Raw genomic sequence first — 25,768 nt, forward strand, 5'->3', positions numbered from 1 at the left:
ATAGGTGTCCTTCAGGTCCACCGGGGCGAACCAGTCACCTATCCTGATGGACTGCAACAGCTGTTGCAAAGTCAGCATCTTGAACCGTCCCTGACTCAGATACAGGTTCACCTGTCTGAGATCGAGGATCAGTCTAAGGCTGCCACCCTGTTTTGGCACAAGAAAATATCTGGAGTAGAACCCCCAATTCTTGCTGTGGGGTCTACTATGCAAATGGCCCGCTTCTGCAGCAAAGCTGCTACCTCCCGAGTCACCTGAACGGCAGCTTGTGTTGGAACTGGAGCAAGTAACCAGTTTGCACAGTGTTGAGCAGGTGACTGAAGCATCCAGCAAGGCCGTTTTATCCCCGTCGAGCGCTTGTGCCTGGGAGAGCCAAAGCTGTCTGCATGTAGCCACCAACACTGCCATGTTCCTGCCTATAGCTTCTAGCGCAATTCTAACTGGAGAGCAATGGACCCGATAAGGTGAGCCTGGTAAGCTACAAGGATGCTGTTGTATTTTCCAAACTTAGCAGAAAAAGAACTAGTTGTATATGCTTTCTTGAGAATAACCTCAGGGTACGCAGACGTGAGGGATCGTTCCCTAGTGACGTGCTACTCTGTTTGAGAGCACGTTTCTTGAACGATGCACAGATATCACACCAAGTGATGTCTGTCAAAGCCTTCTGCGCATGTTCGGGTCCGAGGCACACAATGCACACCATGTGACCATCATGTGCAAACAGCTTGGCCTGGCCTTGAACCCAGACTTCATGCTGTGCAATTTTTTTTGGTACTGTGCATTAGTAACTGCACACAGTACTTGGTGCACTAGGCACTCTGTGCCGATATGTCACTCGGTACCGACGCAGTAACATCAAACTCGCAGCTGTACAGCTGTAGTAGGATAACCTAGAAGCTGCTCAGAATCTTTCAACTTACCTCTGCAAGAATAAAAAACTGAAACATATATACACATCTGTGGAAAAGGAAGCGAAACCACAGTCCACAAAATATTCTTACATTTATGTACATGTAATAAATACACTAAAATTTACAGAAAAAACATTATATACTCCAACTGGAGCGAGCCAGTCTAATGTACTAGGATCATGGAAAGGAACGGCTAATTGAGCCACTGGCTTCCCACAGCACACAAGGCTGCGGTGGGACGTAACCAGCGCAGTATAACCACTTAAAAGCAAGCTAAAAAGCACTAACAATAGGTATATGGAGAAGAAAGATCCACTTCAGGTCTCAGGAGTAATCACGGCTGAAAAAAGAAAAAGGCGACGATTATAGGGGTCGCTGCTGTTTTATGATTGTGGGGCGGAGCCTCAGCAGCGCCACCCTACTTTACCGAGAATCTTTGGTATCGAGTTTTTAGTTCAGGTGCCAAAGGGAAACACCCATTTTGTAATGGGTAACATTCCCTACTTGAAAAGGAACTGTGAATAATATTTAAATATGTAGACAAATACCATTGGCTAAAACATTCATAACAATTCAAAAGGTTTTTATTTTAACAAATTTCATTTTAAAATAAATACATTCTACATTAGGAAAAATACAATAGCAAAAATACAAAGCTTGTGCAAAATATAATTTTTCCTAAATTTCAACAAGGTGCATTACATTTTTGCTTAGTCGTGAAGCATAAAATAAGCAGGATTGTTATGCAAATGACCAGTTCTACCCAAAATATTTTTCTTAATCACCAAGTTATAGCATTCTGAACATAAAAACCCTTTAGATTTATATAGAAAATATTATGTAAGTTTTGAACTTCATACAAGATGTCAACACAGCTTAAATGGCTATGTAAACTAACAAAGCCTCGTAAAAGCCACTTTACTGAAATGGCACATCAACAAATAGTAACCATAAACAAGTTTGTTCTGTATTTATTTATTTTTAAATATACTATTCCAGAAACCCAGGATTCGTGCATTTCTAGCCCTAGGATTATCAAAAGGCTAGTTTGATAATCTAGGTCTGCATATACATAGCAGGCTTTTTTTTTTTTTGGCTAAATGTCTCCTATGTGACACACAAGCTTATTTTCCAAAATGTGTATTTGTTATTGTACGTATAATATTTTTCAAGGTCAGCAACAGACAAAGACTTAAAGTGACATCAGGCAAATCAGTCAAAAAAAAAGGTGCACAATACTGATTTAGTCCACAGCTTCACCAATAAGTTGAATAGCGAGACTTCCGTAAGCGTCTGTCTGTATGAGCAACAATGCCTCGAACTTCCCTGCTGCGTCTGGTCTGAACTGAACTGGCAGGTTGATATAATGCTGGGTCCTGAAGTATAGAAAATGGTGAGGTTAGATGCAATAGACAAAGTTAATAAATATTCATGTGGCCACATACAAGCATTAAATATGGCACTAGCAGCATAAAACACTTGAGGGAAACCAAGACCTATATTTCAATAACAGATAAAACAGCTAGTTTCACAGACCCTGGTTATCAGAAATCTTGGACTACCTAATGTTACATGGTAACATGACCAAAATGGGGGTTATTCTGTGACCAACCAGTGGAACTACAGAACATCTATAGAATGTAATACAGCAATTTAAAAAAAAAAATTAAGCAACTGCCCAGAGGAAACTATGTAGGCTTAAATGGGGTCCCAAAACTTGTAGCATAGGAAGTGGATTAGGAAAGAAAACACAGTTAAAAACTTGTCACCAGGATAAATGGGCTTCAGTTTCAAAATGAAAGTTTGGTAAACAAAGCAAAAGAGCAGACGTAAAACACTGGTCCTGTCAAAGCTAAGCTACCATGAGAAAAAAATAAAGTTTTAAAATTCAATTTTGTATGGCACAGCTCCTCCTTTTTTCTTCTTTGCATGTGGCTTACACTTGGAGTTTGCAGACATTTCAAAAGGCAACACTAAAAAATAAGTTGCTGCTGCCTCTCCAACTGAGCTGTAGCTGCTTCACTTCCAGAGTTTTGCGGCAATTAGGCCAGGTGACCAAACATCTACGTTAATACTGGCAAATGATGGCAATACTTATTATAATAAAAAAAATAGTAAAATATATTATATATATATAGATATATATATATAATAATATATATATATATATATATATATATATATATATATATATATATATATATATATATATATATATATTGTGAGCCAGCTCACAAGTTTACCACAAGGAGTCATTCATAGCAGGCTTGGTATGAGCCCACAGAGGTTGCCAGGAATGATCAGATGGACCTGTGGGCAGCATACATGCCTGCCATGATGTCAAGGAGTTAACGGACCGACAGGCTGCAGGTGTGGTTAGGTAGGCAATTAGGGTTTGACTATTGTTAGACTATCATTGGCCTTAATTGGCCCACACCTGTAGCCTGTAACGGCCAAATGCCTGGCTGGTAAAAGGGAGCATGTGCCGCTAGTCTGTTGGGTTGTTTGTTTTGTTTGCCTGCCTGAGAACTTCTGAGGATTATCTACAATAAGATCGGAACGGGATAACGTGGTGGTCCTTTGCATCTGCAATTCCCTGTTCTCTGCAGGGGCTATGAGGAACGGCCTGTCTGCTGCTGAGATTCGCAAAGGGACTGGACTGCGGAATAAGGGTAGGAGAAGGGTTCCTAAAGAAGAAACCCAAAACCCAGGTGGAATTACCTATTCACCAACTGGATGGGGTTATTGGTCCGGTTGGTTTACATCAGCAATTTTGCTTTGGTGGTTTGGTTTTTGTTTGAAACCTTGTTTGAACTGTTTATTTTCTTTTGGACATTGCAATATAAGAGCCAGCTGCATAGAATACTGGAATAAGGACTTGCTTTGTTTTGGAAACTACTGTCTGTTTTCTTCGTGTGCACCTACCCGCCCACAATATATATTTTATATATATATATATATATATATATATATATATATATATATATATATATATATATTATGACTACACATTTCATTTAAACAATAAAAGCTATTTTGTAATGCAAATTTACACGATATATTGTTGGCACATATGGCTAAAAGAGATCTTACATTTGGACATCAGATTGTTAACGTTGTTTACTTTGAATAAAGAAAACTTAACTCTAAATAAGTGAAAGTTGCAGTTATTGCTGTTAATCACACAGCATGCAAAAACCATTTTCATACAGTCCAGCAACAGTCATGCTATCGCACTGAATATGAGCGCTGAATTCTTGATCAGATACCAGCTACATGGCTAGAATTTGACAGTTTTAGATATGCCCCCTACAACCAATGTGTACAAAATCGGCATTACACAATCATGTATTCATTTGTAACCCCCCCCCCCCCCCCCCCCCAAGTTTATCCGACAGTGCTCGACATGACAACTCACCTTAAGGAGTATTTGGAATGCTTGATGTGGAATGGTTCTCTTGGGCTTACAAACTTCAGCTGCAATTCAATTAGAAAAGCTTAACATCAATCCATGCAAGCAAATTACAGCTGTTAAACCTCAACTGAGCAAAACTACTATGCCAGTGTTCACACAATGACAAGCAATTATTTAAATTCATTTTCAAATAAAAATGTAAACACACTGTTAGTGGATTAGCAGAAAGGCATCTTTACTGTGGTATACTTCCGTAACTCCAAATGTTTAACTTTTCCAACAAAATAATGTGCTCATTATATGTGGTTGTATCTGGTTCTATTATGCAGAAATGTTGCAATACTTTTAATTTAGAAGTCAAGTCATATTGAGGCCTGTCCTAATTTGTACTGAAAAGTTGAACAATGACATTTAGACCAGGGTTGAGTGTTAGTTTCAAAAGGTGTTTCTAGAGAAAATACATTCATTACATATCCCCAGGTTATTACATTACAAAAATAAACCTCATCAAGTATGACAAGCAAATAAGCTTCCATATGTAGCCTTGTTAGAATGCAACATGCCTACACAAGCCGTACAAATTCTATACTTACCATATGAGTTGCAAAAGTATTGTTGCGTACATTCACTTTTAGGGTACTGGATCCTCCAACACGAGTACAAGGGAATGTATATGAATCCTGTGGTGCAAACACACCTCTCTGAGTTCCCTCATCCTGACTGGAAGAGATTGAATAACTTATTTGAAACAAATACAAATTTACAGGTTGATCGTGGCAGAAGAACTCGAACATGCAGTCTACTTCTCAGATACATGTATTGCATATGAATGGATAGACCCCAAACCAAGATGACAGTCTGGTCACCTCTTTTTGCATTGGGTTGCTTGTTTAAAAACTGCACTAACCTGGCCTTGACAGCAGATGCTTCAGAGCCGGATATCTTTCTAGCTTTAGCTGCTGCTTCTATTCTCACCAAAGTCGAAGAGTCTTTTAAATCTGCCACACCACCAGCCTGCCTTCCCTGAGCAAATGATTCACAAAGTTGATAATAGTTTGTTAGTACATATCAAAAACAAGATGAGTAATATAACTAAGCATTTTTTTTCTAGGAAAAAAATGCTTAAATGCTGAACTCTGTACAAAGGATACTAGGACAGTTATAACCAAAACAATTAAATATGGCTGTCAGACGGCTGCAGTGGGTGACGTCAGACCAGAAACAGAGAGGTGGAGTTTGGAGGAGCTGAGCGAATGGTTTCGCTCAGCATTTAATAAATGAACAGACAGCCAGAAAATAAACGGTTGTAACAAACACAAAAACACAGGACACGGCACATTCGCCAAAACAAAAGACACAAACAAAACGGACTGACACTACACAAAACACGGTGAGCAGATATTTTAACTTTACAATATTATTTTATTATTACCTCAGTCTCCAATCCCGCTCTCCACTCAAACACACAACTCAGAGTGAGTGAAAACATGCAGCTTTTATGCAGCTGTACCAAGACTCCATTGCGAATCAATCATTCAATTGGAGTCGTGGTACAACTGCACTTGAATTAATACAGTGCAATTCCCCGTGCTCACATATTATATTTTACTTGCACGTGAAGTGCTGTGTAATCCTCGTGCCTAAATACAAATATACATTTTAAACAATCATGTTACACAGACCCGTTTATATCCCGTGTACCAATGACTATACACCAACATTAACACACAACACAAAATATACACAGGGGCGGGCACTTTGCCACAATGGCAGAACTGTGCATTACGATACTCTTAATGAGAAATCTAGAGTACCTACCGCCCCACAAAGCTGAAAGCGGATTTTGTGTTTCATATGTGCATCTGTTATTGGATGGCACTCCAGATCCCAAAACTGTGCATAATCTCCCCCGCCTCGAGGCAAAAAAGTTATTGCCACCTATGGGAAAACAAATGTCAATTCAAGACTAACAAATTACTAGAGGAAGCAAAACATTTTCTGTCAGGCTTGTATTAAATATGTGCTTGTCCCTTAGTAAATCAGTAAATACCCTTAATTTCAAATGATGTAAATTATCATAAGTAAAATAGTCCATGAGTTAATTACATTTCAGAAATTAGCAATGCAATTAATTTCACATGCAGCAAAAAAAAAAGTCAATATCTGTTGCACCATTCACTTTTGCAGGGTTACAAAGCCATTGATCAGCTTTTAACTGACAAAGTAATTAAGGATGGATGCAAGGAAACTGCCCCTTTGCTGCAAGAACAGTTCTGACAAAACAAGTTAAAAGATCAGTGAATTTGGATTTTCACCGTTTGATAATATAATGATTAAAACAGCAAAAAAAAGAAAGGGGTAACGAAGTTTAAACATTTTCCATTTGAGAAATTTTAGCTGTGATGTTTTTCTAAAACTTCATTTTCACTGACTCTTTTGAAGTATATTTCCTCAGCTGATCAATGTAGCTTAAAGTCTAAAAGCATCAAAACCAAGATTGACTTCACGCTGCTTAAGGCTTTAACTACTTCAACTTATATCAATAACATTTAATATTTCAGAATACTTCCTAGGAACAAAGTACAAAATTACCTTAATTTTTCCATGGGCTTCTAGTGTACCAGACACGCGAGAACATCTAAAAGCAGTATAAGTGGCTCTGTACACATCTCCACTGTTATCCACACCCTAAGGAAATGCAAATACACATTTTCAGATTACATTATGAAACAATTTTTTTTTTTTCTTCTATGTAATAGAATACACTCAGAGTGACTGGTGGGCTGAAGAAAATGTGTGTGTGTAAAAAACTTGTAAAAAGTACCAGCCTTTTTTTCAGTAGCTTAAAAAAAAAAAAAAAAAAAAAAACAACTGCACTCGTTATACGAATGGAAAATTAAAATTGTACATGTGGAACAGGTTACATTTTGTTTTTTTGTTGTTTAAAAAAAAACACAGACAAAAAAAAAAAAAAAAAAAAAAAAACTTGACTTTTTTTTTTTTTTAAAAATAAATGTTCTGGTTGTAAATTTAGAATCCTTTTCATTAATGTCCATTTAAAAACACAACTTTTTTTGACATTACACTCAATCTTCATTATATAGTGCTTTTCACAGTGGACCACCATCACAAAGCGCTTTACAAGATAGTTAAAAAAAAAAAAAAAAATAATAACATAATATATATGGCAGTGAAATGCATAACACACACAAAACAGTGAAAATCAATGTATAATACAAGAAATACAGTGAAGATCTATGTATAACATGTTATACAAGGCTAGAGTGTAAAAATAATTGTAACACACTGGATGCAAGAGAAAAAAAAAAAAAGTTGCAATACCACAACAGCCAATAACAGATATTAGGCTTAAACAGAACATAAAGCAAGAGAGAACAAGTGGGTCTTGAGAGTTGAAAGCGAGTAGCGTTCAGAGCTTCACGCGCCAAAGTTGGGAGAGGAGTTCCAGAAGTCAGACTGCAGAGATTCAAGCAGATTGTTATCTGTGAAATGTTTCAACAGCTGACTGGCTACTGCCCTTTCGCGAGTTTTGGAGAGAAAAGGGAAGGTGAAGATGGGATGGAAATTAGATAAGGCAGCTTGGTGAATGGAGGGTTTATTGAGTACGAGCATAACTCTGTCAAATTTAAGGGCAGCAGGAACCGAACCAGAGTCTAGGGACTGGTTGAGAGCGAGCAGTGTGAAGAAACACATTCTGAGAGTTTGAGGATTCAGCAGATTCTTGGGATAGAAGGAAATTACAGTATCAGTAGCAGAAGGAGGAGCGGGATGATTAATATTAGCAGTGATTAAAGAAATGGTCAGACACAGATATCTGAGATGGAGAGATTGGAGAGGTCAAGACCCCTGGTGATGAGCAGATCCAGGGTGTGTCGTCAGGTGTGAGTGGGGACTTTGACAAATTGACAGAGCCCATGACAATCCAGGAGTGTTGGTCAGTTATAAGGGGGAAACAGGCAAGTCAACATGTGAGGCCAGTGAGGTGAGGTTTGTCAGAGGGAATACCCATTAGGGGTGGCTAGATGCAGAGGGCGCATGTTGTTTGAGTGCCAGGTTTCAGCTAGACAGAGATGCTCAAGACTGGCATCTGTTATAAGCTGAGATTTGTTAGTCCAAGAATGACTGAAAGGAGGAGATTTTCAAATTTGTAGCCGGCAGTGTAAAGGAAGAAGGTGTTAGTAACATTATCTGCAGCAGCTACTTAACAGTGTTCATTCTAGGAAAGGAGAAAGAGTGCACATGCTTTGGCTGGGCATCCAGATGTTAGGTATCATAGTGGGAATGAGGCCTGTAGCGATTAGGAGAGACTTGGAAAAGGTCCTCGGCTCCAACTGCCACAGCTCAGACTGCCCTTGACGTGTGGCCCCTCGACTGGCTGGCGCTTAGAACGGCTGGCGTTCCAAGACACACTCTGCCTATTTATACTGTCCTGCAAGTCTAGAGCTGGTCCAGTTTAGACACTATCAAAATTCACTTCAATCTACCACAGCTCTGATCACTAGAAAATTAATTACTTCAACCAGCTGATGTAGTTACATCAGCAGACAAGCATTACAATTTACTTACCCAATGCTATTTTGTTCCTTCTAACTGCAAACAGTAACAGAATCCACGTACCAAGCAGGTCAGTCACTTGAATCAACATTAAACTATTACAAGGATCATTTTGCATTTACACTGTTGACAGATACTGTAAGCACCTCAGGGGGGTGACTGCAAGAGCTGCAAAATTGGGGTTCATGTGTCTGCAGAGCTGTAAACCGTCCCTCCCTTGGTTTTGCATCATCAAGTGCATACAGAGATAATATTTTCTGCATAAAAGGCTTAAGTTAATTTTAAGTTGGTTTCTCATTAAAGCAGCTACCTCCACTTTCATTAAATTGTTTTAGATATTGCTCTGCTAGCTGCTTAGAACTTAATTTTGCCACTTTTTTATAGTTCTGCATAAGTACAGCAGTCTCTGGCTAAGAGAACACCCCTCGGTAAGCGAGCAAAGTACTCTTATAGCCAGTGTTCTCCAAGATGGAGTTAGCCTAAATTAAAAGTAAATTAACACAGAACCCCTACATAAGATAAAATATGCAGCAGTAATATACAAGACATGCACAATATTTAACAGAATGGTGAAGCAACTCGCCAGAACAAGAAACACCAAATTGCTCTGCGACTTGTCTAATTCAGGATTTTTCCCCCCCAAGAGCTCGAACAATTTCCAATTTTTTGTAGAAAGAAAAACAGCGGCACATTTTGCCGTTTATTTATATGCTATTTTGTAGTGATGAGGTACACTCGTGGAAATCAGAATACAAAGCAATTCAATGATATAACGGCAGTTCTGGAAAGAGTGAATAAACCAATCTGTGTGCCTCATGATGACAAGTCGCTTTTGAAGACTGAATAAACCATTTTAGTTCAAGTTTGATGATGAGGAGTTATCAGGTTACGGAACAGTACTGTATCCGTTGTGAATGAATAGCTATTGGTTGCAAGGTGTTGTTTTAAGCAAAGTTCCTGTTCCTTTAACCGGAGCATTTACAATGGGAAAAATCAGTTTCGCCACAAGGGTGTTCCCTCAGGCGAAGTGTTCCCTTAGGAGGTGTTCCTATATGCGGAGGCTACTGTATTCATCTTTATTTTTGGTCTTTTGTTTAATAAGCTTTATTGTTTTGTGAGTTGAGAAGTTGGAAAACAAAATGTGTGAGCTGCAGTAATAGATCTGCAAGATTGTAATCTGTCTGCATCCAGCTGATTTATTGATGCGCGTCATGATTTCTTCACCACATTCTAACACACTAATGTTCGTGATCGGTAATGGGCATTAAACAAAATTTGTTACTTAAATGCATGCAGAGTTCTACATTGCCTGAATCGTAAATGTGGACATCCTCAATTCAACACAGTAAGATAAAGTTTGTATAAGTATTAGTGAAATGTACCTGCAATTTATTATAGAAACAAAAAATGGATGCAGTTCAGTGATTTATTTATTTTTAAATAACTGAAAATAACTGACTGCCAAATAAACATTTATTCATGAAATCGAGAAAACTTGACATTAAAATCGTCCTATTCTGGTGTCTTATCTACAGTCTTGTAGGAGATTACACTCAAGGTACTATATTTTTTTTGCAGTAAAACACACACACCTACATAGGACCAAGGGGTAATTCTGACCCTCATTGTATTCTTGCCTTTGAACGGCACTTGAAAATGGCAACACAAGTTTGAAAAAGCTGAAAAACATATGACAGTGATTTAGACGATGGTGACATTTCCTCTAGTGATTGACAGAATTTCTAGCAATGGGAATAAGACAACTAGCACATGCATGTGCATCAAAAGGACTTGAAACACATTGAGAAAGTGCAACTCTTGAATGGGAGAGCTATACTATGCCTCTCTCTTCAGTGACAAATTATCAGGTTTTAGTCTTATTTTGACTTCATATTTTTGTTATATTCCCAAAGACAGTTATAGTTGAATGTAAGAGTAAAATACAATGATTTGGTAAGTGTACATTTTTGTTTTAAAAAATGTTTACACTATTCATCTGTCCTAAAATTATACATTTTCTGAAGAGGCAATGACACTCGTTGAAAATGACAATGGTGTCTTAAAATCACATCACAGAAAAATACAAATAGGAGTCATTTTGACCCCTCAGTCCTAAGTAGGCAGATGGTTTTGGTTGTTCTGGTGTTTAAAATAATACTGTTAGATTACAGCAAGGTGGTGTATTCAGCCATTTGTTGTGACCTATAAAGCATGGATGTAGTTCTGTAATCCGAAAACATATTGCTGATTTAAAAAAAAAAAAAAAAACCCTAAACACACACACACAGCAACTAGCTTTAATTGTCATTAAAAACTGTTGTTAAAATAAGAGTTACCTTAACATACGGAGGTGCAAATGATGACAAATACCATCTGACTTCCCCTTCACCATTGTTTTCCACTTCCAGGTGTGACTCTGTAGAAACCAGTTAGCATGTAAGAATAGCGAATTTGGTAAGGACTGCTCCCGAGTGCACTGGTCTCTGTAGATCTAAGTAGATGCCTATCCTTCACTGTCCATGTATACATCTGCAAACTGGACATGTATTATCTACCTCCACAGCATTTACAGAATAGAATTTTTTTCAATAACTAATGCATGTCATTGTAGAGTGGCTCCCACAACATAGCATCTGGTGTCAATACCATGAGCAACTACAGATTGTCAGTGTGTGGAATAACTTCTTGTGACAAATATTTAAATACAACCAAGCATACCTGAGCTTGCACCAGAAGTCGTTGTCGGGAATATCAGAGTTTTGTTCTTGATTTCAACATTTGTAGAAGGAGGTTTTGGCAATGGTTTTGCCATTTTAAGGATTGGGGTCTCTGGTTGTGTAGGAAGAACACTGAGCTGCTTTGTTGAAGAAGCTGTAGCAGACACCTCAAGGGCAATGTCTGCTAGAATCTGCACTTTAATAAACTAAAAAAAAGACAATGTAAGCAATTACAGTTCCACAGTCCTCACAAAGCATTTGCCATCTCACACAATTGTGCATTCACTTACATCTAAAGCAAAGGTTACATTAGTATTATTCAAAAGGGACTTAAAGGTACAGAGGATATCAGGATAACTGCTGGGTGTAACTTTAGAAGAAAGTTAGTTGCTACCATTGTCAACTGCTTAATTACAACAACTTGCCAAGTCACTTGTTTGTCGCTTCATTCTTCTGAATGTTTAACCTATGCAGCTGATGACTGCAAAGAACTCAGCATGTTTATATTTTAGATATTTTGCAAGTGTTGCGTATGGAATTGACGACCGCTCCTTTAATTGTGTACAGCTGGAATACGGTAAAGAGCATGCTGCAGCTCGCATGCTCAGTGTTAGTGAATTCCTGATCAGAGAGCATGTAACAGACAGTTCTTATGTTTACATGCTACCCTTTTGTTTTCTTCTGTAAAACAAGTTTAAGTTTCAATTAATTTGTTCTGTTATTTACGATATACACCACAGCAAGCATTCATATATTTTAGATATTTACAAACCATTTTTTCATTAGCACAATTTGAGCACTAAATTTAGCGAATGGCATTTTTTCTATTGCAAATCAATACAATTCCTAATTACAGTCCCAACAATGCGTGTGTGTGTTCTGCTTTCACTGTTCTTAAAATGGCTAGTTTCAAAAATAAACTCCCTTTTCCCCAGCAATCACAGCCCTGCTTTAGTACAAAACAGACATTTACTGTTTTTCATTATGGCAAAGTCTTAATAAATGTTCTTGCTTCTCTGGCTGAAGAGGTATTAGCTCCTCACCCAAATAGGGTAGCTGCTGTGCAATTAAATCTTCCTGAAACGGTAAACAATATAATTAAATCTAATTATATCTGGGATAGATGCAACTGCTAAAGAACATACAACAGAAAAAAAGTTTGTTTTGACTCCTCTGTTTGACTGGCGAAAGACCATATATTTGTTTAACAGAGTTCAGTTTTTCAGCTTGGTATAGTAACCTTTTCACTTCTGTTTGTTTAATAATTTACCTTTTTGCAGCGTTTCAGCCCTTCATTGTAACAATTCTTTATTTTTCAGGGGATTTAGTTTGTGAAGCACATTTTGTACTCGCACACGTTTAATTACCATCACAACAGTTGCATGAAACTGGGGTTACCCTATTCTGCTGGTATTAATCTGATCGAATACAAATACCTGGAAGTCCTGTATTGTTACCATCCTTCTCGCACTTCAGTTTAGAACATATGATATGCATGCCCCCCCCCCCCCCATTAAAGACCAACGTTATAGAGCATTCATAAATACTGACATGTTTTAAAGGGGAGAGGCAGCATTATATTACAGATGTCGATCCCAAAAATAGTTGCCAAATTATTTTACTGTAGCTGAATTGACTGAAGCCAACATATATTAAATAATTGGTGTATATTATACCTGCATTGCTAAAAGTTGGTAAAACAAACATGAGAACTCTATGGAGGATCTCTGACGTGCAACAATGATGGATGCGAGATGGGGAATAAAACAAAGATAAACAAACTACGGTTTATGTCTACACAGCATACTATACCTTCTGTTGATTATCACTCTGTACGTATATTTGACCACTCCAGGGCAAAAGTGAAGGTTTGGTAGCAAGCGATGGATTAGGACTGACTAGAATTTGTAAATGGCTCCTATTAAAAGTAAAAAAAAAAAACAAACAAAACAACATTATTGCATTAATACAATACTAAAGCAGATCCACTTGCTTTTAGGTTTATTCCAGTCCAGGACTTGGTTAAGAGCCTTAAAGCCATAAAAAATACATAAAAAAATTAAAAAAACAACAAACCTGCCTTTGAATCATATGGTATACTAAAATGAAACTAATCAAATTTGTCAAAGTTATTAAATAACACCTTAGAGGAAAAAAAAAATAATGTGGTTTCTTTCTGCTGTTTGAATCCCCTTCTTTCATTTCTGGTGGAGGTATGTTTGCAGCTCAGGGCTGGGTTGCACCAGCTGTGAATAAGTTTGTCCTTTAAGTTAACATGTAAAACCTTCACTAAGTGCTTAGTAGTTCCTAGTTAGTTGATAACTACGCACTGTCCTATTTTTGGTTGCACCACACATTAAGGCAGAACTTCGCTAGTAAGAGTGGAGACTCCAAGCCAATCACATGTTCCCTTTACGGTAACCAATCAGCACTGAGGATGTTAGAGTGAGGATGCTGATGATCAAAAGAACTACAATGCAATAAACTTAAACTTGACTAGTCATAGTGTCTGGCTTTAAACTGTTATTAGAAGTATAGGCGACCGATTGCAGGTACCGATAATATGCATATCACTTAGTTGGGAATCGGTGCATTTTAAGGTCGGGATAACGGCACTGCAGACTTTTCCTGTTCACACAGATAACTGCAATGAACAGCTTACCTTTCCACTCAGTGTTGTATTGATGTTGAATACAATATTTACATATACGGTTTATACAGTATATATTTTCCAGATGCATTCAATTTTCAAATGTAAAATGAATATACCGGTACCTACAATACAATATATAGAAATGTTTATTATGAGTTGTACATTTTAATAAACGAAATTGCATCCGCATCACACCTTATAGTAATGCCGGTCTGAGTGTGTTGTTACTTGCAGAAATTGTTTGTTATTTGTTGAGAAAAGGGAACATGAACCACTTTAATGGATAACCTGAATCTCAGGAGTAATTTCCCTTTAAAAATCGACACTTCAGATTCATTCCACAGATTTGAATGCTTCAGAATATCGCTGTCATGTTAGGATCAAGGCCACTTTTTAACAATTTGTGATTAACAAATCTGCACCACAAACAATGTGTGTGGAAACCCTTTCTATTTATAGCATTCTGCTTCATGCATAGAAGGTGTTTTTATTTTTTATATGCGTCCCATCTATGCAGCCAAAATCAGCAAAACCAGAGATCTGAAAAAAAGAAAAAAAACTGGTTTCGTCCAATCTTTTGGTATCAGTGGGGAAGTACGCATACTTCTGCAATAGTTTACACAGAGAGAGTTCAACGAAACGGACTGTTCTGCAGATGGCTGATTTGTGCACCTGTATCGAGTGAAAAGATCCGGAAGCAAAATAAAGGTGAGACAAACCTGGAGAGATGGAGGAAGTGCTCCATTTCTTGAAGATGAATGTTTTTATGTTACTTTCGAGTTCATCAGTGATCTTCAAAACATGCTCACGCCTAAATCTAAAAATGGGCATGAAGGTCAATACCACCGTAACTGTCACGCGGATGTATGCGGTCTGGCAAAACACGCTGACACCGAAAACTCTGAACACAATCATCTTCAAACAGAAGTTCGTGTAGTAAGCTTTGGAATGCAATTCTACAAACAGCTTACACCTACCCAAAGGCATGCATATAATTTAAGTAACAACCAAGCCTTATGTTATAAATATCTTACCTGGTGCAACCTGTGAATTTTGTAATGTGTGAAACCAAAGTTAGTAAAGACTTACGCTATAACCAAGCTAAGTAAGAACTTACACACAGCTGGTGCAACCCAGCCCAGGACAAGCAGCACAGAGTCTGGTGCCACCTATGATTTTGTAGTGAAGACTGTATGTCTTGAAAGAGAGACGTAAGTGACTACTACTGGCTCAATCTAAAACAGTTCTAGAAAAACAAATTGAATTTGAAACCCAAGATACATAAACAATTCAACCTTAGGGAGACCAAAACATTATACTGTAGTCCATGGCAGTTCAATGGACAACATTTCAGTGGCAACTGTGGGGTTTTGAATTCCACATAACACCTGTTAGATTAAACATGAACCTTCTCATCATCTTTAGACTAACATGACCTGCTCAATGTGTAGGACATATTTAGACTTCAATGCATCACCTTTCACAAATGAACATTAACATGCTCTCTCAAATACTCTAACCCATGTACAGTGGTAGCCAAAACCAGCTATTTACCTGTCTTAATACGATCGTAAAAATGCCACAGCTTTTTAATCCTAACTACTTTAAAAACAGCTCCACTTCATTAGTCCTACCACCAGTGGCAAGAGAAAGCAGGAGGCGCAGACAATCGTGCATTGCTAAATGGCATACGGTTTGGAGTGGATTGTTCAAAACATGGAGTTACAGTTATTGAACTAAAATGTAACCAGCATGCTGTATAACAAGTGCTTGCAAATACCCCACAAAACTCACCCTTTAAGCACAGAGATGATCAGTAAAGCAAAGATCTGAAATTATCTGCAGCGTCCTTATTAGAATATAATGTAAACAAGCATTTATACTGCCGGTGCAGTCTTTGCACACTTCCATCTACAATGATTTCCTGCTCTGTATCAAACTATTCTACAGTCCTGTTAATTTGGTATTTATTAATATATGCATCAGTGTGTCAAAACACCAGCTTGGTACTGGTACCCAAGAAAGTGCGCACACAAAAGTAAACTTAAAAGCAACCAGATTTAAATTAAATTTGAGGGAGTTGATGACATTTTTTCAGTACCATGGAATAAAAAAGAGCAGGCTTTACCTCATGAAGCACACATATGGGAGTGGGCGAAAATCAGAGCGAGATAAAATTGCTCGGATGGGGCACCAACGTTGTGCAAAATGCAGTGAAAAATCTCTAGTGTTCACATTAAAAACAATGAGTTTTCATAATTTTTTTATTGTGTAATATAGGTTTTCTAAGAACTCACTGATTTAGTCACCAGTCCTGACTGTTTTGTCTTGGTCTGGTTTTCATTCATTACCCAGATTTAAAAAAATGAATTAGTAGTGTGCTGAATCAAGACTGTTATATTTTACTTGTCTGTTCACTTTACCATGTGCAAGGTTCTTGGAATTTACAGCTTTCCATAGTTCATGTTAGGTTGTTTCCTTTCAAGTAGGGAATATTAAATCATTACAAAATGGGTGTTCCCCTTTAAGACACCCGAACCTGAAAACTTTATACCAAAAGACACTCGGAGGGTGGTGATGTAGACAGCTGCTAAGTCTATCCTCCTGTATATTTCTGTGCTCTCTTTTTAGCATTGCTTAAAGTGCAAAATTTATTTATGGAATCGCAAAATATATTTTGTATTCTTTCTATCTGAATTTCGGTCTTTCTGTATTTTCAGCTAACGCTGGTTAAGTCCCACCACGGTCCTGTGTGCCGTGGGAAGCCTGCGGCTCCCTTGCCATCCTTCCCGGGATCTTAGCGCACCAAGTCACCAACTTGTTCGGCTGAATTTTTATATTAATATATTGTTAATATCTTGTAATTGTTTAATTATTACAGTATTGCTTACCATGTGTTTTGCTTTGTGTTAGCGATCAGCTGTATTATACAGTGTTTCATTTCTCTTACAAAAAGAGAAGTATTGAAACCAGAGCAGCTACTGTGCACGTTCCTACTTTAGTAGCTTGTTGCTGTTTTAGTGGAGCTATCCAGCAGCACTATTACAAAAGGCTTGTTTGCGGACCAGAAATTAGCCAGTGGCTTTGTGCAGGTGGGCATCCCTGCTACTTGCAACAAACAGTAACTGCGACTTGTCGCCCCCATCCTAAGGATTATACTGAGGTTACTGTTCCGATGCAGGCACTACAGTACCGATGCATAGGTACTAGTTTGACAATCCTATTTTACTGGTAATCCATATAAAATGGAATAAAACAAACATTCACATGCAGTTTAAAATTACGTTATATAGAACAGTAATTATGTTTTTATAATTTAAATAAAAACACGTTTATTTACACAATTCAGCCTGTAGCGGACAAAGCTTTAACAGTGATCGCTCCAGGCAAGTCATCTGTCACATTTTACTAGTACTAAAAATCATCTTCTACTACTACTACTTATTCTTCTACTACTATAATAATTATAATATAATATGAACTTACGCTTATCAATTGACCCCAGAGATTGGTTATGCCTCCATGATAACTGTGCAAGCGACTCTTTGCATTCAATTTTTTTTTTGGTTGTCTGGGCATTTAACAAAAATGAACCTTCGAACACAGCCCTAACTATTACCATGTCTGGGTTTCACAAGTGTGTCTCTTGCGAGGCTAAACTGCCTGGAAGTGACGGACACGATAAATGCACTGTCTGGGTACCGAGCATGCCCATAGGGCATTCACTGGCGTCACTTCTTGTGAACTGTGTGCGCCCTTCTCCAAGCGTACACTAGAAAACCGGGTAGCACGGCACTCAAAAGGAGCGTTGCTCCATGCCTGCGCAGCATTCAGCGTCACCAATGAGTGAGGCTGGACTTTGCCAAGAGGAGGGGGTGAGCAGCACTAAGCTAAGTGGAGCAAAGATAACTAGTTCTTCCTCATCTTCCAAATTTCTTCCACCTTCTCCTCATCCAAAACTGAAAGGAAGAAATGCCGCCGTTCACGTTACGCAAACGGGACAGATGGATAAAATCTGGGAGGTTGTGTCATGCCAGCAGGAAATTCTAACTGAGCTGCAGGAAGAGAGCTCAGTCCCACCGGTAATACTGGATCCTCCGGCACCCACTCCCACTGCACCTTTGCAGGCAGTGGCTAGTGGGCTAGAGGGCGATACACTGTCTAAATCGCCGCCGAGGAGGCTGACGATCAGGGCTATGCTTTAGTGCGAGAGGTCCCGGGTTTGCGCCCACCCTCTGTCTGAGTGTGGATTGCCTCGTCCTGTGCGACACACCTGCCTGCGTTAACCAAGATTGCTACAAAAATAAATATATACAGTACCAGTCAAAATTGTTTGAGTACACTTGCTGGAAACTAGGTTTTTTTCATAATTGACCATGTTTTACGTCGTATAAGTTTCTGTAAATACTTGAAAATGAAAACACATGTTACAATATACAAAACATAAGGAGTATCAAAGCAGTGTTCAAGAAAGTTGTCTCCAAATCTTGGATTCCCCAAAATAGCCACCCTTTGCCATAATAACAGCCTCACAAACGTGAGGCATTCGGTTAACAAGTTTCAACAGGAAATCACCCGACATGTCTTCCCAGCTCTTCTACAGCAATTCCCAGAGATGTAGGACACTTGTGGGTAGCTTTGCTTTGATCTGTCCAGTTCGTCCCATACAAGTTCTATGGGATTGAGGTCTGGAGACTGGGCAGGCCAGGTCATTAGATTGAGTTGTCCTTCACTTTCCTTCTTCGCCAGATAGTTCTTGCACAACTTTAAGGTGTGTTTCGGGTCATTATCTTGCTGAAGAATGAAGGACTGCCCAACAAGCAGTAATCCTAATGGAATGGCATGCCTCCTGAAGTATGCTATGATAGTCATGCTGGTTGAGCTTGCCATGGACTTGGTAAAGATCACCAACTCTGTCACCAGCAAAGCAACCCCAAAGCATACCACTGCCTCCTCCATGCTTGACAGTGGGAACCACACAAGCAGAACTCATGCGCTCACCCTCTCTGCATCCTCTGGACCCAAATAATTCAAAATTTGATTCAACGGTCCACAAGACTGACTTTTTTGGCCCAGGCAAGTCTCTTCCTCTTATTCTGCACTCTTAACAATGGTTTCTTTGCAGCAATTCTTCCAGTTAGGCCAGCTTCACGCAATCTCCTCAACAGACGATGTTGAAACATCTGTACTTCTAGTAGCATTTAGCTGAGCTTGTATTTCAGGGGCAATTAAATCGCCAGTTTCTCACACTTGTGACTTGAAAGAACTTGTTCTGTGATTCCGAGGTCACCCTTGGCCTGCCTGACCTTGTTTGGTCCTCATGAGTGCCAGTTTCTTCAAACCGTTTGATGGTCTTGGCCACAGCAGTTACAGACACTTGCAAAGTTCTTGCGATTTGTCTTAAAGATTGACCTTCATTTCCTGAAGTAATTACAGACTCTCTTCTTTGCTTAACTGAGCGTATTTTGTCATTTTCTGCTCCCTTACATTCAGGAATGACAAACTTGTGCCTATGCTACCTATATTTTTAGTAATCATGGACCCTCACCTGTTGTTAATAATTGGTGACAAAAGGTTAATTAGGTAACATGCTAGTTAACTCAGAGAACATCTAACAAAAGACACTTTCCTACTTAGGCCAGTGTTCTAACACCGTGTTATACACATTTCAGACTTAACTGACTTCAGACTGAAATCCCCTTGCTTTGGGTGACCATTTCATTGAAATTGACAAGACTTGTATTTTCATTTAAAAATTAAATTTTTGAATGCAATTCACTTGTACAAGTACATATAGTACATCATATAATATTAAGTGTTTTCAAACAAGTTTATACAGTTAAAAGCATCGATAATCATGAAAAACCTGGTTTCAAGCAGGTGTACTCAAACCTTTGACTAGTACTGTAAATAATATATATTTATCATCACAGAGCTCTTTTTCACGTGACATTTTAAACTGTCGTGCAAATTCTGGTAAGACGGCAAATAAGTGCAAGGTATTTTTGTCATTTGTAGAGAATACGAACATCAGATTTTTGTATCTGAACACATGCCAAAAAATATTTGTTTGGATTATTCGGATATTTGTCTCGGCACTAAATTGACAAATTGAATAAACACACATACAAAGCACCTACTGTGAATGAGACATTTTCTCCATAAGTGAATTATCAAACAAAACAAAAACATTAATACATGTAAAATAACACCACCTAAAACGTCCTCTTCTTGTTCCAGGGCCCGTTTCATAAAAGCGATTTATGACGATTCACAATCTTAAGCACTTTGCAAACAAAAAATTGTGTTTCATAAAACTTTCGCAGCCAGACAGCAGCCACAAGTAGCAATTTTCATTGCAGATCCTATTAGAAAATACAATGGCCTTCAATTAGGAAGTGCAATCCTAAGGGAAAGAGTATTTAGGGACCAGTCAAATCCTCTTGATACAGCATACAGAATTAATATCAAAATACAGATGCAGCACATACAGAACTAAATCTTGGGGTGGTCAAACGTATTTTTACATTTAAAACAGAAACCGATCTAAAATCAGTTTTAAACTTAAATATTTCAAACAAACTTAAAAAAAGCCTTTTTCGATTTTAAATTGTGCAAATGTCGCAGAACAGCGTGCACCAGATTTGCCTAAAACTGGATTCAGCTAATACAGACTTCGCCACTGCGAAACCAGGAAATGTTAACTTCTAACAGGTTTTTTTTTTTTTTTTTTTTTGCGATTGCTGTAGTAAAATGCAATGCAAACAGTCATCATTGCCCTGTTTGAAAGTCATTGTATATCGTAGTACAGGTAAGAATAGGGAACCAGAGCCTTGGAGTCAAGCACTGCACGGGGACACCGTGCGACAAACACTGCCACTGTGATACCTCGAAAAAAACTGCCGATAAAAGAACCTTGTAGAACACATGCGTGGTTGTACAGTAGTTCAAAGTAACATTGCTGTTACAATGGAAGGCTCTTTTTTAAATGCCTGCCCCATTACCATTAAAGATTTTACAATATTTAAAAAATTGAGATTACTCATGGCATCAAGGTAATGTTGCATTTTAATCCCGTGTTAAAATTAGAGGTTAAGTTACTTCCAGACTCAAAACCTTATCTGGAGCGCTGCCAGTAACAGCTACTTCAAATTATATTTAGACCATTTTTTACTCCTCATAAGGTTTTATCTTTTACCTTTTAAATTTTGTTCTGCTTGATAGCTCTCTCAATGTTTCTCATTTCAGGTAACGTTCTCAGCTCCACCCCTAGAGAATTTACTGCATCCATGATTATCTGCCACTTTTTTCTCGACTTCGTTCGTTAAACTTCCAGACAACTTGCCAAATAGAACAGATGTGTGTTAGCCAACCACGTCTATAATTGCATCAATTTCTTCTTTGGAATTTTTTTTTTTTAACTTTTTGTTTTGCAAAACTATAGCACCGACTTTGTTTTACCATTTCAACTATAAAAATGTTGGTTTTGGCCACCACTGTAGATGCACAAGGAATTTTCAGGGTTATGAATCTGTTTTGGATTTTTAAAAGCTTTCCCAGCCATTTTTGCACCACCTAAACCCATCAGTTTCTCAGATGTGTCTTTGGACAGTTTTTCTAATGAACATCCACCATCTTAGTGGCAGTCCTTGTGTTGAATAAATAGGTTTCACAGAGTGAGGACTTAATATACTGATCTTTATAATACCCTTTAATTACACAAAATATCACTGGATGACATGTACATACTGTGGTTCAATAATTCCATGCTGAGGTGTGATCGTTAAGCAATGAGCAGGCCAGGACAGCTCGAAGTTAAGTCCTCTGGTAGAATGGTTCAGGATCTTTACATGTCCAGTGTCAGCAGCACCATCTACAAGAATGAACATTTAGTACAAGGAAATGATTGCAACCCCCCCCCCCCCCCCCAAAAAAAAAAGTAATCAAATCTGTTCAAATTATTTTACCTAAAAAAAACTCTAGCCAGAATGATACCGTAGGGGCCTATGAAATCCACATTAACGAGAACACAAGAATAACGCAGAATCCAGAAAAAAAAAAAATAAATAAATAAATAAGGTATTTGGCAGTAGCGCATTAAGCTTGAAATTAGATATTTGAAGGAAAAAAAAAAATTATTTTGAATGACCGGTTTACCTTCGTCCCACAATTGTTAGGCTACTTAATTGTTATCACTAGAACAAAAAGTTGATTTAAAAACAGAAACCCAGAATTACCCCCCCCCCCCAATTGGGGGAGGGATAAATCTAAAGACACAGAAATTTAAACAGATTTCATAGGGTCCTAATACTGTATATATAATGTTCAGCATTTCTGGTTTATTCCGAATTCTACAGGATTCATTTTTTTATTTGAAACAAACTTTTTTTTTTTTTTTTTTTTTTTACCGATTTATACACAATTTTTTTACTCTAGTATTTTTAGTCTAGTATTCAGTATTTTCCCGGTACTATTTTTTTAGGAAATCCTACATTGTAATAAGCAGCTCAATACTGCATCCTAAGATAGAGCACATAGGTTTAGACAGAGGATCAAACATCATTCAAACATTGCACTTGATTGGTTCTCTGTTGCTTCACAAAACACATTAAAATCACCCGATTCTGTTGGCCAATGGCCAATCAATGTCTTATTATTGTGACAAGTGCTGGGTTTAAGACACTAGCTCTGTCAGCACAGAGATTGCCCAGACATATGCAAAGTACCAGCTAACTTGCCAGGGATATTAAAACTTAAATCAGAAACCAGAACTGCTATGTATCATATTCCACGTGTCAAGTGTGTGTACTGAGATTCGATTTGTACCTATGTATCAATTAAAAACACATTTTTACAGATTGTAGCCCTATTTTAATACTTGTATAATAAACTCAAATTCCCTGGACATAAATTAAGATAAAAACCACAAAAAAAAAAAAAAAAAAAAAATGCGCAACACTATGAATACAAAAGTCTGACCAATGATAAATAACTAAAAACATAACTTACATAACTTTTATACCAGGAACAACTTAAGCTTTAAAACAGAACCTTAAAAAAAACAAACATTCTTGGAACAGGACTGTATTGTTCATTATAGATAGGAGAGGTACATTATCTGAAGACTTCTTAAAGTGTAATGCCCAATGTATTAGATGGTAGAAGACTCACCGATAGATGGAGCAGACAGAATTAATTGCTCTGGTTGTATACTCCAGGTCTGCTGTGGCTCCAAGGACTTGTTCAGCACTTTATCAGAGGCACTCAATGTCAAAGGAGGGCCCTGGGGTCCTTTGACCGGGAGCACATCCAGAGATGCATTACTAACATGTCTATCAGGATTTTGAAGACCTCTGGAAAGAAAGAACCAATAAGTTAGTACCACTTTGAAAAAACAGGCCACTTTTCCCAAGCTCTTTGAAAATGATTATTCCCATAAAATACTGCATAAATGTGACATAACTAAGGACCAGTTACACTGGTCTAAACTCAGACATTTATTAAAAGACTTTGTGCAGCCCCTTGTGTAGCTTTTCTTCATACAACATCGGCTGTGAATAGCCTTAAAGCAGGCGTTGTCAAACTTTGTAAAGTAGAAGGGCTGCGATCAACACAGTTATAATAAGAGTATTCACTGTTATTTTTTTGCCGTTAAGTCATTCAGCTTCACCTGAAAAAAGTCACCGGTTTTAGATGCTAAAAAATTGGGTGCCTTGTTTCCAGATGCCGGTGTAGTTTACAGGGCTGCACACTGTCATTTGCCAGAACTTCACCACATACAACACACACTACACTGACACACTGCTGGCGTCACTCCATTTAAATCCCAGTTTTATATAAACATCATATTTTCGGCTTCAGCGTTTTGCTGGAACCTCCGCTACTGCCATCTGTTTTGTGGGTACATTTTCGTCCCTTTGTCACAAAACGATCCATTTCTATTGTAAGCTTTTTCTCACTGTACGTGCTGCTGATGATTTTGTCTTGTGGTTTACAATTAGAGTGACTGTGGGTGCAAAAACCATGCAGCATATGTCTGACATATCACGGTTGCTAAGGACTGCAACATCATCAGATAAAAGGAAAGATATTTGCGATATTTTATTTGCATTTTTCAATTTTTTTTCTTAAATCAAACCAGTATGATTATATATTATATATATATTATATATATATAGATATATATATATATCTATATATATATATATATTATATCTATATATAAACACACACCACAAGCAACTGACACGTAGCTCACCCCTCCACTGCCTCACTCCCTAGGGAGGTGCCCCATAGTCTGAGAATAACTGCCTTAAGACATTTATCATTCTAGCAGCATAATACAATGTTTCCAGCAAGTTCATGGGCCTTGACAGTTTTTAATTATACCTGTCCGATTCAGAGCTGTGTCTGGGAGAAGGTTGAAGTGAGTCAGCATAATCACTTCGACTTGTGTCCATCTCAGAATTTCCAAAAACCAAGAGGACAACCTTATTCATGTTTCTATAAAACAGCTGATCATCATTAGGTCTCTGCGGAAGATCATACACTGCAAGGAAATCAAAATGTAAATTGTACGAAGTTTAAATATGTCACCTACAGTAAGATTTTAAAACATCAAAATACATTTCAGCAATAAAGTCAAAGACTAACAATTTAAGTTCTCCAAAGGAAGGAGTACAAAATATAGTATAAATCTATGTTTACTTTATATAACTAGCTATATTTTCCTGCCATGACACACCATCTTATAAGGAACACTGTTTATTCTAAAGGAATGTAGCAAGACTAAACCGTAGTTTTGACCAATAACATGAACGGGTTAAAAAAAAAATTCCATCAAAAACTGATTGATTACATAGAAGGCACGTCATGGTGTAGATGGAATGTAACCAGTTATGAAGGAGCAAGGTAAAGTTATGATCCAAAAACCCAATAGCCATCGACAGATTCTCCCAAAATGAATGAATTCTACATTACCTTCGGACACTTGTTCCTCTTCAAAGAACCTTTCATTGAATATTACATTTTTCAACAGACTGTTCTTGGGGAGCATCTGCTTTCCTGCCTCGGGTTTTTGTGACAATAATCTACAAAATAAAGTAATTATACCATAATACTGTGTTAGGTTATCAACATAACCCTGGTTCCCTGAAAAAGAAATTATAACCGTTATATAACTAATGGGTATTTAACCTAAAAAGACCATGAAACCTGAAAAAAATGTATTAAAGCAGCAAGTAGTGCCTGCGACAGTCGTGCCCGCCATAAAAGGACTGCAGACACAAACAGTCATCCTTTTTCCCTGCGATGCAGTGACTTTGAAGGTTAATGGTCACATTTCTATTTCAGGGAACCAAGGTTATGATAATAACCTAACGCTCGCTATCAAGTACGAAATGTAAGCACTACTTTAGATATGAATACCAACGCTGTCACAAGGCAATATTGCAGACCAATTGGAATGCTACAAGGCTAAGCCAAAGGACACCTTGTG

At 37.9% G+C, this 25,768-nt stretch overlaps 1 protein-coding gene across 4 annotated transcripts in view; it reads right to left on the minus strand.

The window, feature by feature from the left end:
• Positions 1-1,548: 1,548 nt before the first annotated feature.
• The window catches only part of cep192 (centrosomal protein 192), a 98,718-nt gene continuing 74,498 nt past the window's right edge, over positions 1,549-25,768 (minus strand). For all 4 annotated transcript variants that reach the window (XM_041245154.1, XM_041245155.1, XM_041245153.1 and 1 more), the window contains 13 exons: positions 25,252-25,361; positions 24,661-24,820; positions 23,443-23,624; positions 22,021-22,144; positions 13,431-13,536; positions 11,620-11,824; positions 11,238-11,317; positions 6,919-7,014; positions 6,145-6,264; positions 5,234-5,349; positions 4,920-5,046; positions 4,330-4,388; positions 1,549-2,287 (listed from right to left, as the gene is read on the minus strand). In XM_041245154.1, the coding sequence (XP_041101088.1) occupies positions 2,155-2,287; positions 4,330-4,388; positions 4,920-5,046; positions 5,234-5,349; positions 6,145-6,264; positions 6,919-7,014; positions 11,238-11,317; positions 11,620-11,824; positions 13,431-13,536; positions 22,021-22,144; positions 23,443-23,624; positions 24,661-24,820; positions 25,252-25,361 (1,618 nt within the window). In that variant the 3' untranslated portion in view covers positions 1,549-2,154. The remainder of the gene's footprint in view (positions 2,288-4,329; positions 4,389-4,919; positions 5,047-5,233; positions 5,350-6,144; positions 6,265-6,918; positions 7,015-11,237; positions 11,318-11,619; positions 11,825-13,430; positions 13,537-22,020; positions 22,145-23,442; positions 23,625-24,660; positions 24,821-25,251; positions 25,362-25,768) is intronic.

The sequence above is a fragment of the Polyodon spathula genome, chromosome 3 (assembly GCF_017654505.1).
Source record: "Polyodon spathula isolate WHYD16114869_AA chromosome 3, ASM1765450v1, whole genome shotgun sequence".
In the NCBI taxonomy this organism is placed as follows: domain Eukaryota; kingdom Metazoa; phylum Chordata; class Actinopteri; order Acipenseriformes; family Polyodontidae; genus Polyodon; species Polyodon spathula.